Below are 11,924 nucleotides of genomic sequence, written 5' to 3'. Positions count from 1 at the left end.
TAACAAACAAAATAAATTGAATACCCATGAGTTCAGTTTACAGATTAATTGCACAAAGATGCTTCAGTTTCAACTCGGCAACGAAATATTTCTTTTGTCACACTCAGGGTTTGAACCACTGAGTTGTTACCGACTATTTTTTTCTGACTGGGTGCACCCTAATATCAATAACTCAAAATCTCAATTCTCAATATTTCGATCCAACATTCAATGAGTAACAATATTATACAATAACCCGGTTCAATATTATCACTTCTCAATTCGTTTCAACCTTACAATTATTCAATATTAACTGTTCCAGTAATAAACATCGTTACCAAGGCATCACAATACACCATAATATGAATATTCAGTCCATTCAGTTTAACCAGTGTGATGGTTGACACTCAGTCCTTTCACCGGGACAGGGAATGTGTTGCAGGGAGCATGAAGAGGGTAAATGTTTTCCAAGTCAAGTAAAAAAAAAAGGGGTTAAGTCAGAGTCTGGGGTTTGAGGTTGTGCACGGGATGCTGGAAGTTGAGTGTAAAGAGTGGTGTAGCCTTGTACAGTTTGTGATGTTTACCCTACCGCCGTGGCAGAAGAGGGGTAAGGTTGACAGTTCTTGGCTCTGGGATCTTCAATCCAGGGATCTAGAGGTCTCGTCTGGCCATCAACTTTGAATCACTCCACAAAAACAATTCGGGAGTTTCTCTGTGTCGCTCAGCAGCTTTCAGTGAGCAAGGCCTCTCTCACACACACATCTATGAGCGTTCAGCAGCAGGTCCTCTCCCGACAGTGTCCCTCTAGCGTTTGAGTAGCGTATACTGTCTAGCCTGCCTGGGGTGCGGTAAATCTGCGCTCTGATTGGCTAAGACACCTCTGTGTGTTAACTCTTTGTGACCTGGGTTACACTGGTCAAAAGGCAGGCTCCCGCGTCTTCTGCCTTAGAAGAAAGTTCCTTGTGTTTCTATGTCTGTTTTCTAACAGGCCATAGATCAGAGCAGAGCTTAGGTGAGGAGAGCAGCAGCTCACCTCCTGCAGGTCAGCAGGGGTTGAGAAGGAGAAGAAGCCCAGGGGAGAGAGACAGAACAAAGGACATCCTTTGCTTTTATCCTGGCTGAATTTCACAAGTATCTGTGAATGAGTCATCATGCTACAGTAGCCAATGGTTACTGAGCTAAGTCCATGGGTCAAGGATCATGTGACTGATTCATGTGGTCTCATGCCACCATCTTGATGGTGGGTCCCAACAGGTTCGTAAGTGAATCAGTGATAAGGCACTTTTAACTAGTTATGAAACAGTCTCGATGTAATACTGATGCCTCTATATGACCTACATGAGTAAATGAGTTCATCAAAGTTATTCTTAATGCCCGTCATCTGTGCCACCGGGTCGGATTCCACGGAGAATCAGACAAAAACATGCAGAATCCCAAACTGCATGCATCATCCAGAACCGGCATCACTGCTGCCTTTGACCTGCAGTCAGAGCTCCGGCGGGAGGTGGAGAGCTCCGCGCTCGGCATCTCTTTGACTTGTCAAAACTGAGTTACTAAACATATTTAGAAGATACTTCATATTCATGTAATTTTGTTGTTTCTTTGTTGCTTTATTTTTCAAAGCTGCAATTGTTCACCAGCTTATTAATTAGTAACACCATCACATATTATGATAACTGTTGCAGTGTTGGCTGAATTCTCTGTCTATGATCCTCTGCAGGATCATCCCCCCTGCAGCATGGACAACAAAACTTTCAACATGGACATTCTGCACCTGGAGGGGTTAAAGGTCAACCCCAGGTCCTCTGTTCCTGCCTTCATCCTCCTCCTCCTTATCTACATCTTCACCATGGTGTCCAACATCGGCCTGGCGGTCCTGATCTTCATGGAGAGGAGCCTCCACCAGCCTATGTACCTGCTCTTCTGCAACATGAGTATTAATGATGTGTTCGGGGCGACGACCATCATCCCTCGCTTGTTAAGTGACATTTTTATTCCGATCACAGAGCGGTACATTCATTATTATGAGTGTGTCATTCAGGCTTTTTGTGCTCACTATCATTTAGGCATCTCTTACACTGTGCTCATGGCTATGACCTTCGATCGCTACATAGCCATATGTAACCCGCTGCGATACGCCACCATCATGACCAACAGGATGGTGGTGAAGCTATCTGTGTCGGCCTGGGGGGTAGCTTTATTGTTGGTGGGGATCCTCGTGGGCCTCAGCGTCCGGCTGTCACGCTGCAGGTGGGCTATAGTCAACCCGTTTTGCGACAACGCCTCCTTGTTCAAGCTGTCCTGTGAAAGTGTCCTCATCAACAACATCTATGGTCTCGGCTACACGGTGGTCCTGCTGGGTTCCTCCATCGGCAGCGTAATTCTCACCTACCTGAAGATTGCCATAGTGTGTTTTAAGAGTAAGACCAAGGCGTCGAACAGCCGGGCGCTGCAGACCTGTGCCAGCCACCTGGTTGTGTATGTCATCTTGTTTATGTCAAGCAGCATCATGGTCATCTTCCATCGTTTCCCTCACTTATCAGAACACAGGAAGCTAGCGTCCATCTTGTTACACGTGATTCCTCCAGCCCTGAACCCTATTATCTATGGACTGCAAATCAAAGCCATCAGACAAAAAATGTTCATAAGGAAAATGACCAGGAAAACATGAGGTGAAATGACTCAATACTGAAAAGGTAAATAATTGTTAATAAAATTGTTGCACTTACTGAAATGTTCAGTTGTGCAAGTAAAAATCATATTCTCTCTCTGTTTCATGATCTTGGTTTGGGTTAAAATAAGTACATTTATTGTGTATCTTAAGTACGTAGCATATGTGATGTAAGTAAACTTACGTACCTAAGTAAGTTAAAATAAGTCGTTGACTTTTGGTTTCGTACTGGACACCAACAGTGGTCTCCTGGGTGAGAGTCCTGTTGTTTTTTAAACCTGATGTCCTTTTTTGCTCCCGCTTTAACAACGGCCAGGTAGAGTTTGATACGTAGGGCCGCTGACCAAGCTGCCGTATTTGACAACTTGGGAGTGACAACGTGCTGTCCGTGTAAACATCAAATCTGGAATATGATCAAATCTAAGATTAGACAACAAAAGTTGAGAGAAGTTGTACAAAGTTGACTGAAATAAACACATCCAAGTTAATTGGCCATGTAGAGATGAAGACCTCCAGGGCTGCGAGGGCCTATACGGCACCAAGATGGCCAGAAACCCTCCTGATTGGAGAACCAGGCGGCTCAGTCATCTTATAAGAAGTGTCTGGCAGTTCACCTCTGGTCTGGCTGGAGGAGGTTCATGTCAATAGAGGTAAACCTGACACACACAGTCTCACAGTTGTTTTTCACTGTTCACTGAAGACTGATTGATGTTTTGTTGAGAAAGAAAACACTAAAATGTAAATCTTGATGAACTAGATTAACTGTAATTTGTCAAAGGTTTTACTGCCATAATTCATATATTAAAGGACACAAATGAAAAATGATTAATGCATTAAAATAAATTGTGTATAAAAGATACAAGATACATAAAATGAAACATGAATCTGTGCGGTGTATCACTGCAAAAATATATTTATATATTTAATATGATTAAATTAATATGTATTTTGTTCTGTTTGACAATATAACTTGTGCTTGTGCTGTGCACGTTTCCAAGCCGTTTAAGAAATGAGTGAAATCCTCAAACTGACCTTTGAGTGTTTTTTGTGTTTTTTACTTTCATTGAAACAGGCACAGCATCCAGATCTGCATCCACAACCAACTGTAGTTTTCCTTCAATATTTTAAAGGTCAAGTGTAGGGAAATGTTTCTCTGGAACCAGAATATTGCAGAAAACACTCTGGTTTTAAGATATACTGTTAGACTGTCATAACAGTGCTTGTTGAAGGCATACAAATATGTATTCTTTTTTTTGTTTACATGAGCATCTGGATAAAGAGTGAGTCAGTGATAAGGCACTTTTAACTAGTTATGAAACAGTCTCAATGTAATACTGATGCCTCTATATGACTTACATGAGTAAATGAGACCATCATAGTTATCTTTAATGCCTGTCATCGGTGCCACTGGATCGGAGCAGCAGTAGCTCAGTCCATAGGAATTTAGCTTGGGAAACGGAGGGTTGCCGGTTCAAGTCCCCGCATGGACCAAGTACTGAGTGTGAACTGGTTGCTGGGGAAGTACCAGCTAGCCTCTTGGGCACTTGAGCAAGGCACCAAACCCCCAACAGCTCGGCGGTCGTGTCAGGGGCAGGCCCCTTGCTGTAACATCTCTCTCATTAAAGCATGTATATATGTATCCTGTTTGTTATATACAGGACACACACACATGCACAGAATAAAAAAAATTGAATAAAGTGCCTTTCTTTCTTTCTTTCTTTCTACTTTGTAGGATGAGCAGCACAGCTGATTATGTGGGTAGCGCAAAAGTAAAATTTGCCAAAATTCTCTGCCAATGGTAAACAGTGTATTCTCCTGTTGGTGCTGACTCTTGTTTTGAGATGTTTGGTGGATTGGATGATTGAACTCTCTATCAGTAACAAGGAACAAACAAGACATTTTGGCAATTTTACACTTCACTCATTTAATACACCGTCAGGAGTCTCAGTAGCGGTGGAAGATCCATATGCAGCCACAACAGCCTGGCACCTCCTCCTCATGCTGGTCACCAACCTGGTCACACGTTGCTGTGGGATGGAAGTCCATTCCTCAACCAGGATGCAACTTGGTTTTTGCAGAACACCAGCTTCAACTTGCCCTATCGCACAGGCCTTATCCAGATTAGACCGACGTGGCATGCAGACGCTTGTAGCAGACACCAAATGATCCCTTTAGTAGAGTGCAGTACCCAGCAGGCCCCATGAACATCAGGCACCTGATTGGCAGCACCTGGAGCTCAAAACAAGAGTCAATACCAACAGGAGAATACACTATTTACCATTGGCAGAGCATTTTGGCAAATGTTATTTGGGTGCTACCCACATAATCAGCTGTGGTGCTCATCCCACAAATGCATGATCCTTACAAGTTGGACATCATTGTGAAGGTAAATAAACAGGCTTTTCCAATGATGTAAAATGCAATGCCAATTTGCATTGTAACAACAGAGAAATAATCCGAGTTTTTTATTATGATAACTGTTGCAGTGTTGGCTGAATTCTCTGTCTATGATCCTCTGCAGGATCATCCCCCCTGCAGCATGGACAACAAAACTTTCAACATGGACATTCTGCACCTGGAGGGGTTAAAGGTCAACCCCAAGTCCTCTATTCCAGCCTTCATCCTCCTCATCCTCATCTACATCTTCATCATGGTGTCCAACATCGGCCTGGCGGTCCTGATCTTCATGGAGAGGAGCCTCCACCAGCCTATGTACCTGCTCTTCTGCAACATGAGTATTAATGATGTGTTCGGGGCGACGACCATCATCCCTCGCTTGTTAAGTGACATTTTTATTCCGATCACAGAGCGGTACATTCATTATTATGAGTGTGTCATTCAGGCTTTTTGTGCTCACTATCATTTAGGCATCTCTCACACCGTGCTCATGATTATGACCTTCGATCGCTACGTAGCCATCTGCAACCCGCTGCGATACGCCACCATCATGACCAGCAGGATGGTGCTGAAGCTGTCGGTGCTGGCCTGGGGGGTAGCTTTATTGATGGTGTTGATCCTCGTGGGCCTCAGCGTCCGCCTGTCGCGCTGCAGGTGGGCTATAGTTAACCCGTTCTGCGACAACGCCTCCTTATTCAAGCTGTCCTGTGAAAGTGTCCTCATCAATAACATCTACGGTCTCGGCTACACGGTGGTCCTGCTGGGTTCCTCCATCGGCAGCGTAACTCTCACCTACCTGAAGATCGCCATAGTGTGTTTGAATAGTAAGACCAAGGCGTCGAACAGCCGGGCGCTGCAGACCTGCGTCACCCACCTGGTTGTGTATGTCATCATGTTTGTGTCAGGCTGCATCATGGTCATCCTCCATCGTTTCCCTCACTTATCAGAACACAGGAAGCTAGCGTCCATCTTGTTACACGTGGTTCCTGCCGCCATGAACCCGGTTATTTACGGACTGCAAATCAAAGCCATCAGACAAAAAATTTTCATACGGAAAATTCAGTTGTGCAAGTAAAAATCATATTCTCTCTCTGTCTAGCTGTCATGCTGAAATCGTACTTTTCAAATGTATTCCGCTTATCTATACAGTCGGATTCGAACAAACCTGAATTAAAAAAAATATTAGATTTAGCTCTGTCGAGCGTAGTTATGGCTGTGAATTAGGCACACGTCTTTCTTGTGAGCTCCTGGTGATAGTCGATTAAATTCCTGTTCACTTTCCTTTAAGAGTACGGACACAAAAAACAATTGTCTGTAATAACTCTGCAGTTTACATAATTATTAATATGCCTTCAAAAAAGGCAAAGAACAGGACCAAAATACATTCTTTCCTGGTCAAAGAGGACGACGGGTTGGATACTATCAGCCTTGATAGCTCAACAGGTAATGCTAGCCCTAAGGCTATCCTCCAGGCTGAAGTGGCGGTCAGGGTCAGTGGCTTTTAACTTGGATATTAGTCAGAAGCTCAAGTCCTGAATGCAATCCAAGATGTTAAGAGAGATGTACGAGACTTTTCTGGTCCCATGGATGAGGCAGAGAAGCGTATTAGCAACACTGAGCATACAGTTAACACAGACTGAAGCGCTGGTTAAACAAGTGGCTCTCCTGACATACAACCCTAGCCCTAACCCCAGCCTAAGGTCTAACCTTAGGTCTAACCTTAGGCTGGTTAACCTGCCTGAATAAGTTGAAAAGTATGATGCAATTGCTTTCCATGAGAAGTGGCTGCCTGAAGCGCTGGGACCTGCAACATTCCCTGCACCACCTGTCATCGAAATAGCACACAGGCTCCTTGGACGGGCACGGTCCAATCGAACCTCCTCACCCAGAGTCTTCATTATGAAGTTTCTGAATTTCAAAGATAAAGTCTGAGTAATCTAAGATAAAATCTAAGATTAGACAACAAAAGTTGAGAGAAGTTGAATAAAGTTGACTGAAATAAACACATCCAAGTTAATTGGCCGTGCATAGATGAAGGTCCTTAGGGCTGTGAGGGCCTATATGGCACCGAGATGGCCAGAAACCCTCCTGATTGGAGAACCAGGCAGCTCAGTCATCTTATAAGAAGTGTCTGGCAGTCCACCTCTGGTCTGGCTGGAGGAGGTTCACGTCAATACAGGTAAACCTGACACACACAGTCTCACAGTTGTTTTCCACTGTTCACTGAAGACTGATTGATGTTTTGTTGAGAAAGAAAACACTCAAATGTAAATCTTGATGAACTAGATTAACTGTAATTGTTCAAAGGTTTTACTGCCATAATTCATGTATTAAAATAAACAAATGAAAAATGATCAATGCATTGGAATAAATAATGTATAAAAGATACAAAATGCACAAAATGAAACATGAATCTGTGCGGTGTATCACTGCAAAAACATGTTTATATATTTGATATAATTAAATTCATATATATATATTTTTCTGTTTGACAATGTAACTTGTGCTTGTGCTGTGCACGTTTCCAAGCCGTTTAGGAAATGAGTGAAATTCTCAGACTGACCTTTGAGTTTTTTTTGTTTTTTTTACTTTCATTGAAACAGGCACAGTATCCTGATCTGCATCCACAACCAACTGTAGTTTTCCTTCAATATTTTAAAGGTCAAGTGTAGTGAAATGTTGTACTGGGATCAGAATACTGCAGAAAACACTCTGATTTTAAGATATACTGTTAGGCTTTCATAACAGTGCTTGTTGAAGGCGTACACATATTGTATTCTTTTTTTTTCATGAGCATTGGGATTGTTGGGGACGCAGATAGGAGCTGGTCTAGTTATTAGAAAATAAATAATATTAATTAAATTAATCAAATTAATATTAATAAATTATCAATATACGTTAACAATAACAGGGCACCAAATAACATTTGTACATAAGCTCAAAAGATATTCAAATGGCTATCAAAAATAAATAACAATTATCAAAATAATTATGACTTATATTGAATAATGTGATTTAATTTATATTAAATCATCCTCGGGGCACCTCTCTTTGAAACATAGAGAAAATGATAGCACATTAATGAAGTCTCATAGATAAGTCTCATTAAGTATACTAAACTGTCAATTTGGAGCTTTGATTAATAATTAAATTAATAACTATAATCAAAAATCACGATATCAATAGATAGTAAAGGTTGAAGGATATTGGAGTTCTTGACATAGCAGCGGTTGGCATTATTCACTCTTGCACAATATTAAACAGACCAGCATGTATGATCCACAAACATTTATTTACAAGATAATAAAGGTTTAAAACACAATATTAATCTAACTAAATAACTAAACTAAACAAACCAAACACAGTGTGTGAGCGTGTGTGTGTGTCTGTGTTGGTGTGAGAGAGAGAGAGAGTGGGAGAGAGAGAAACAAAGACAAGATGGCTGGCTACTTGTCTCAAGATGTTTGCATGGCCTACAAACAATATGGTGAGCACTGTAAAACTACAAAGATGGCTGGATTAAAGATGCCCGCCAACATGTTACCCTATGGCCTCTTTGTTCTTTGGAGCACATGTGCTCAGGAAGGACAGAGAGGGGGGTGATGTGGGGGTTGAGATTATTTGAATGTGCATGTTTATGTTTCAAATTAATTCACAGTTTATGTATGTGATCTTAATGTGTGTCAGATAATGCAGTGGGTTAGAAAAGATGGTTAGTTTGCATGCAAGATGTTGTCTATGTGAAGCATAAACTAAACACATCAGATGTGGCGAAGCCAGTTACCCAAATATCTTATCTACAAAAAATATCACAACAATCAAACCCAATGAATAACATTAAACATATCAATACAGGTACATTCCAGAAATCAAAGTTTAACAGTCTTGCTCAGCCATGTGCAATTGCTAATGCTAATGTAAGCCCATTACGTTACCAATCCATGGAGGAAAAGGTTGCAATTCCATGTGTTGAAGTTGTGGTTCCAAGTCAAAGATGTTGTCTTTGCTGTGTGAAATCCAGTTCAGTCAGGACCACTTTAGTCAAAAACACTTATTACATTTGCAGTAATACATACATTATATTTGGCGGTATGGCTCTGCTCTGGGACCTCCCTGCCCATCCACGCGCATGCGTGAATCCACGAGCCTACGTGGTAGCATGAGGCAAGGAGAGCACTCCTCCTTGCCCTTCCATGTGCAGACATGGAAAGCCAAAGGCAGGGAGAGCAGTAGCAAAGACCCCCAAAACAACCATACCAGGCAATCCTCCCTGGCCTTCCATGCGCTTACATGGAAGAGCCACAGGAGGAGCTAGCTGAGCACCCAGTGAAACCCGTGCAGATTCAAACGACATACAGTGATGCCATCTGCATCTACACAGGTTGCGCCCCTCCACGCGCATACGTGGAAAGCATCAGGCAAGGAGAGCATTCCTCCTTGCCCTTCCATGTGCATACATGGAAAGCCAAAGGCAGGAGCGCAGCAGCAAAACCCCAAAAATTACCACACCAGTAAAACCTCCCTGGCCTTCCATGCGCTTACATGGAAGAGCCACAGGAGGAGCTAGCTGAGCACCCAGTGAAAACCCGTACACTGGTTAAACCAATGCCACTTTCCAGAAGTGACACAGAACACTAATATTACCCCTCCTGCCATTATTATATTATATTATACTACACTACAATACAATTATTGACCAAGAATTGGTTTACACACATAAGATGCATAAAACAATTACAGTTTAATATACATGTATGTTATAAACTCAAAATATACTTACTAGAAAATGGACATTTATATTATATGGATATAAATGGATTACCTTGTAATATATAGTCATTCTGAACAGCCTTTACTGGCGCAAAATACAGTATATCACAGATCACATGGTTAAGATCATATCTGCCTGTTTTACAATCTTTGACCACCAGGTTGTTTCGTGCACATGATGCATCCAGATATTAACCCTTTTCCGAACCAATATGCTGGAAAGCTTTGATGCTTCATGAAGCTTCAGCTCGCCTGCATCTACACAGGTTGCACCCTTCCACGTGCATACGTGGTTCCACGCGCATACGTGGAAAGCATAAGGCAAGGAGAGCACACCTCATTGCCCTTCCATGTGCATACATGGAAAGCTAAAAGCAGGGAGCGCAGGGAGCCCCAAAAATGACCACTCCAAGAAAACCTCCCTGGCCTTCCATGCGCCTACATGGAAGAGCCAGCAGGAGGGGCCAGCAGTACGACTTAATGGAAAGCTAATTAGACTAAAACATATACAGTGAAGCCTTTTGACTCTTCACAGGTTGCAGGCTGAGGCATATGGCTAGAAAGTTAAATGAGAGAGTTAAGCAGATATGCCGTAACATTTACTATATATAGCCAGCAAGTTACTGAGCACTCATAGCTTTTGAGCTTCGAGAATGTCTTGAGCCTCTGGCCGGAGATAACGCTCATAAGCGGTTGATGACCATCGGCCCCAAGCCTCGAGTGTGGAGACAAGAGCTGTTAATGCTGCTGTTGTTTCTGCTCCTATGCGGAGAGAATGCGCAGTGCAGCGTTCTGGTGGCAGTCCGTATGATTGGCAGAGGAGGCGAAGGTGTGAGGCAAACCAAGCTTGGGACATGGGCTTCCCCTCCTCTGTGACAAAGAATGACTCTCATTGGCTGGCTTGAGGTCGGCATCTCAGATAGTGGATCATTGAAGACGGGATTAGACTCAGAGATTAAAACAGATGTTCCTTCCTATCTCCATCAGTCTTGAGTGTTTTTTAAAAATATGGTGAAATACTGAGTGTTAATGGTTACGTCAGCTATAGTGAGATCATGTGAAGGATCGAAAATTTGGTGCGTGTAGTGAACTCGCCACCTTTAAGAAACCTGAAAATGCTGTGAGGAAAACAGTTTCTAATAACAGGTCTGTGTAAGCACCAAAGCACCCTTTATGAAGGATGGCTGCAAGGATTTGGCTTCTCAGATTGTGCGAAATTGCAGCAGCAGGTGGAAATAATGGACCCTGGTGGAGATTTGGACTGTAATTCCCAGAAATCTCCGCGGGATTGTGACGTCATCAAAGCTCGATGGAATGACGTCATCGATCTGCGGCGCGCGTAGAGGTGACGGCCCTTCTGTGTTTGAAAGAAACCGGCTTGCTGGAGATGCCGACACGGACTCAAAGCTTGGATCTGGAGTCATATTGGCGAGTGACGACTGGATGCTGGATAGAGCTGTCGTGACAGGGTTGTCCTCCTGCTCCAGGGAGCCGGCTGCCGGGGCTGTAGCTCGGGCCGCTGGAGCTCGGACTGCTGGGCTTGGACCGGGGCTTGGACCGGGCCTCGGACCGGGGCTCGGACCGGGGCTTGGACCGCTGGATCTCGTGCTCTTTTGGAAGGCAGCTCAGCGGCCGTAGCTTGGACTGCAGCGGAGTTTCGGGCACTTTCTTTCCTTTTCTCAGCGGCTTTCTCGGGAGCGCAGGATTTGAGAAGATCTGCTGGTGGAGTTTTGCCATGGACGCTTTCCAAAAACATTTCAAAAAGCTCTTCATGAGAAGACCCGACTGGAGCCGTGATGTGGTTTTCAACCAGGACTTGTAGGAGCCTGGACACTGGCCATTTAGGAAATGCTGGGAGCAGAACTTGAATGTCTCCTTATCAGATGCGAGCTCCGGCGGATAGGGGACGGACTCTCTTTGCCGATGGCTTCCTCTGCCTCGGATGCTGTTGTTGTGACTCCATAGCCCAGTCATCATGGACGGAAATCGACATGACGAGCAGCAGGGTAAGTTGAAGCTTGTATGTGGAAAATCTGGTTGTTCTCATGTTGCGAGCGGCCTGTAGAGGAAGCAGCAACGGTAGGCCAGCTGAAGCAGCTTAAATAAG

At 43.5% G+C, this 11,924-nt stretch overlaps 2 protein-coding genes across 2 annotated transcripts; both read left to right on the top strand.

Moving 5' to 3' along the window:
* The first annotated feature begins 1,705 nt into the window (after window positions 1–1,705).
* Window positions 1,706–2,707, top strand: LOC119492062 (olfactory receptor 52D1-like). Its single transcript, XM_037776417.1, has one exon. It carries the CDS (start codon window positions 1,718–1,720, stop codon window positions 2,648–2,650), a length of 933 nt encoding a protein of 310 aa, XP_037632345.1. The 5' UTR covers window positions 1,706–1,717; the 3' UTR covers window positions 2,651–2,707.
* A 2,472-nt stretch (window positions 2,708–5,179) lies between these two features.
* LOC119492068 (olfactory receptor 52N5-like) lies at window positions 5,180–6,122 on the top strand. The gene has a single exon (XM_037776430.1). The coding sequence runs from the start codon at window positions 5,190–5,192 to the stop codon at window positions 6,120–6,122; it is 933 nt and encodes a 310-aa protein (XP_037632358.1). The 5' UTR covers window positions 5,180–5,189.
* The last annotated feature ends 5,802 nt before the right edge of the window (window positions 6,123–11,924 follow it).

This window comes from Sebastes umbrosus, chromosome 1, assembly GCF_015220745.1.
Source record: "Sebastes umbrosus isolate fSebUmb1 chromosome 1, fSebUmb1.pri, whole genome shotgun sequence".
Lineage (NCBI taxonomy): Eukaryota > Metazoa > Chordata > Actinopteri > Perciformes > Sebastidae > Sebastes > Sebastes umbrosus.
Note: the sequence above shows the minus strand (reverse complement) of the source record. Positions and strands in the feature narration are given on the sequence as shown.

What these genes read in the sequence shown, in the direction of transcription:
- LOC119492062 (XM_037776417.1), top strand. Translation starts at nt 1,718, where the DNA reads ATGGACAACAAAACTTTCAACATGGACATTCTGCACCTGGAGGGGTTA.
- LOC119492068 (XM_037776430.1), top strand. Translation starts at nt 5,190, where the DNA reads ATGGACAACAAAACTTTCAACATGGACATTCTGCACCTGGAGGGGTTA.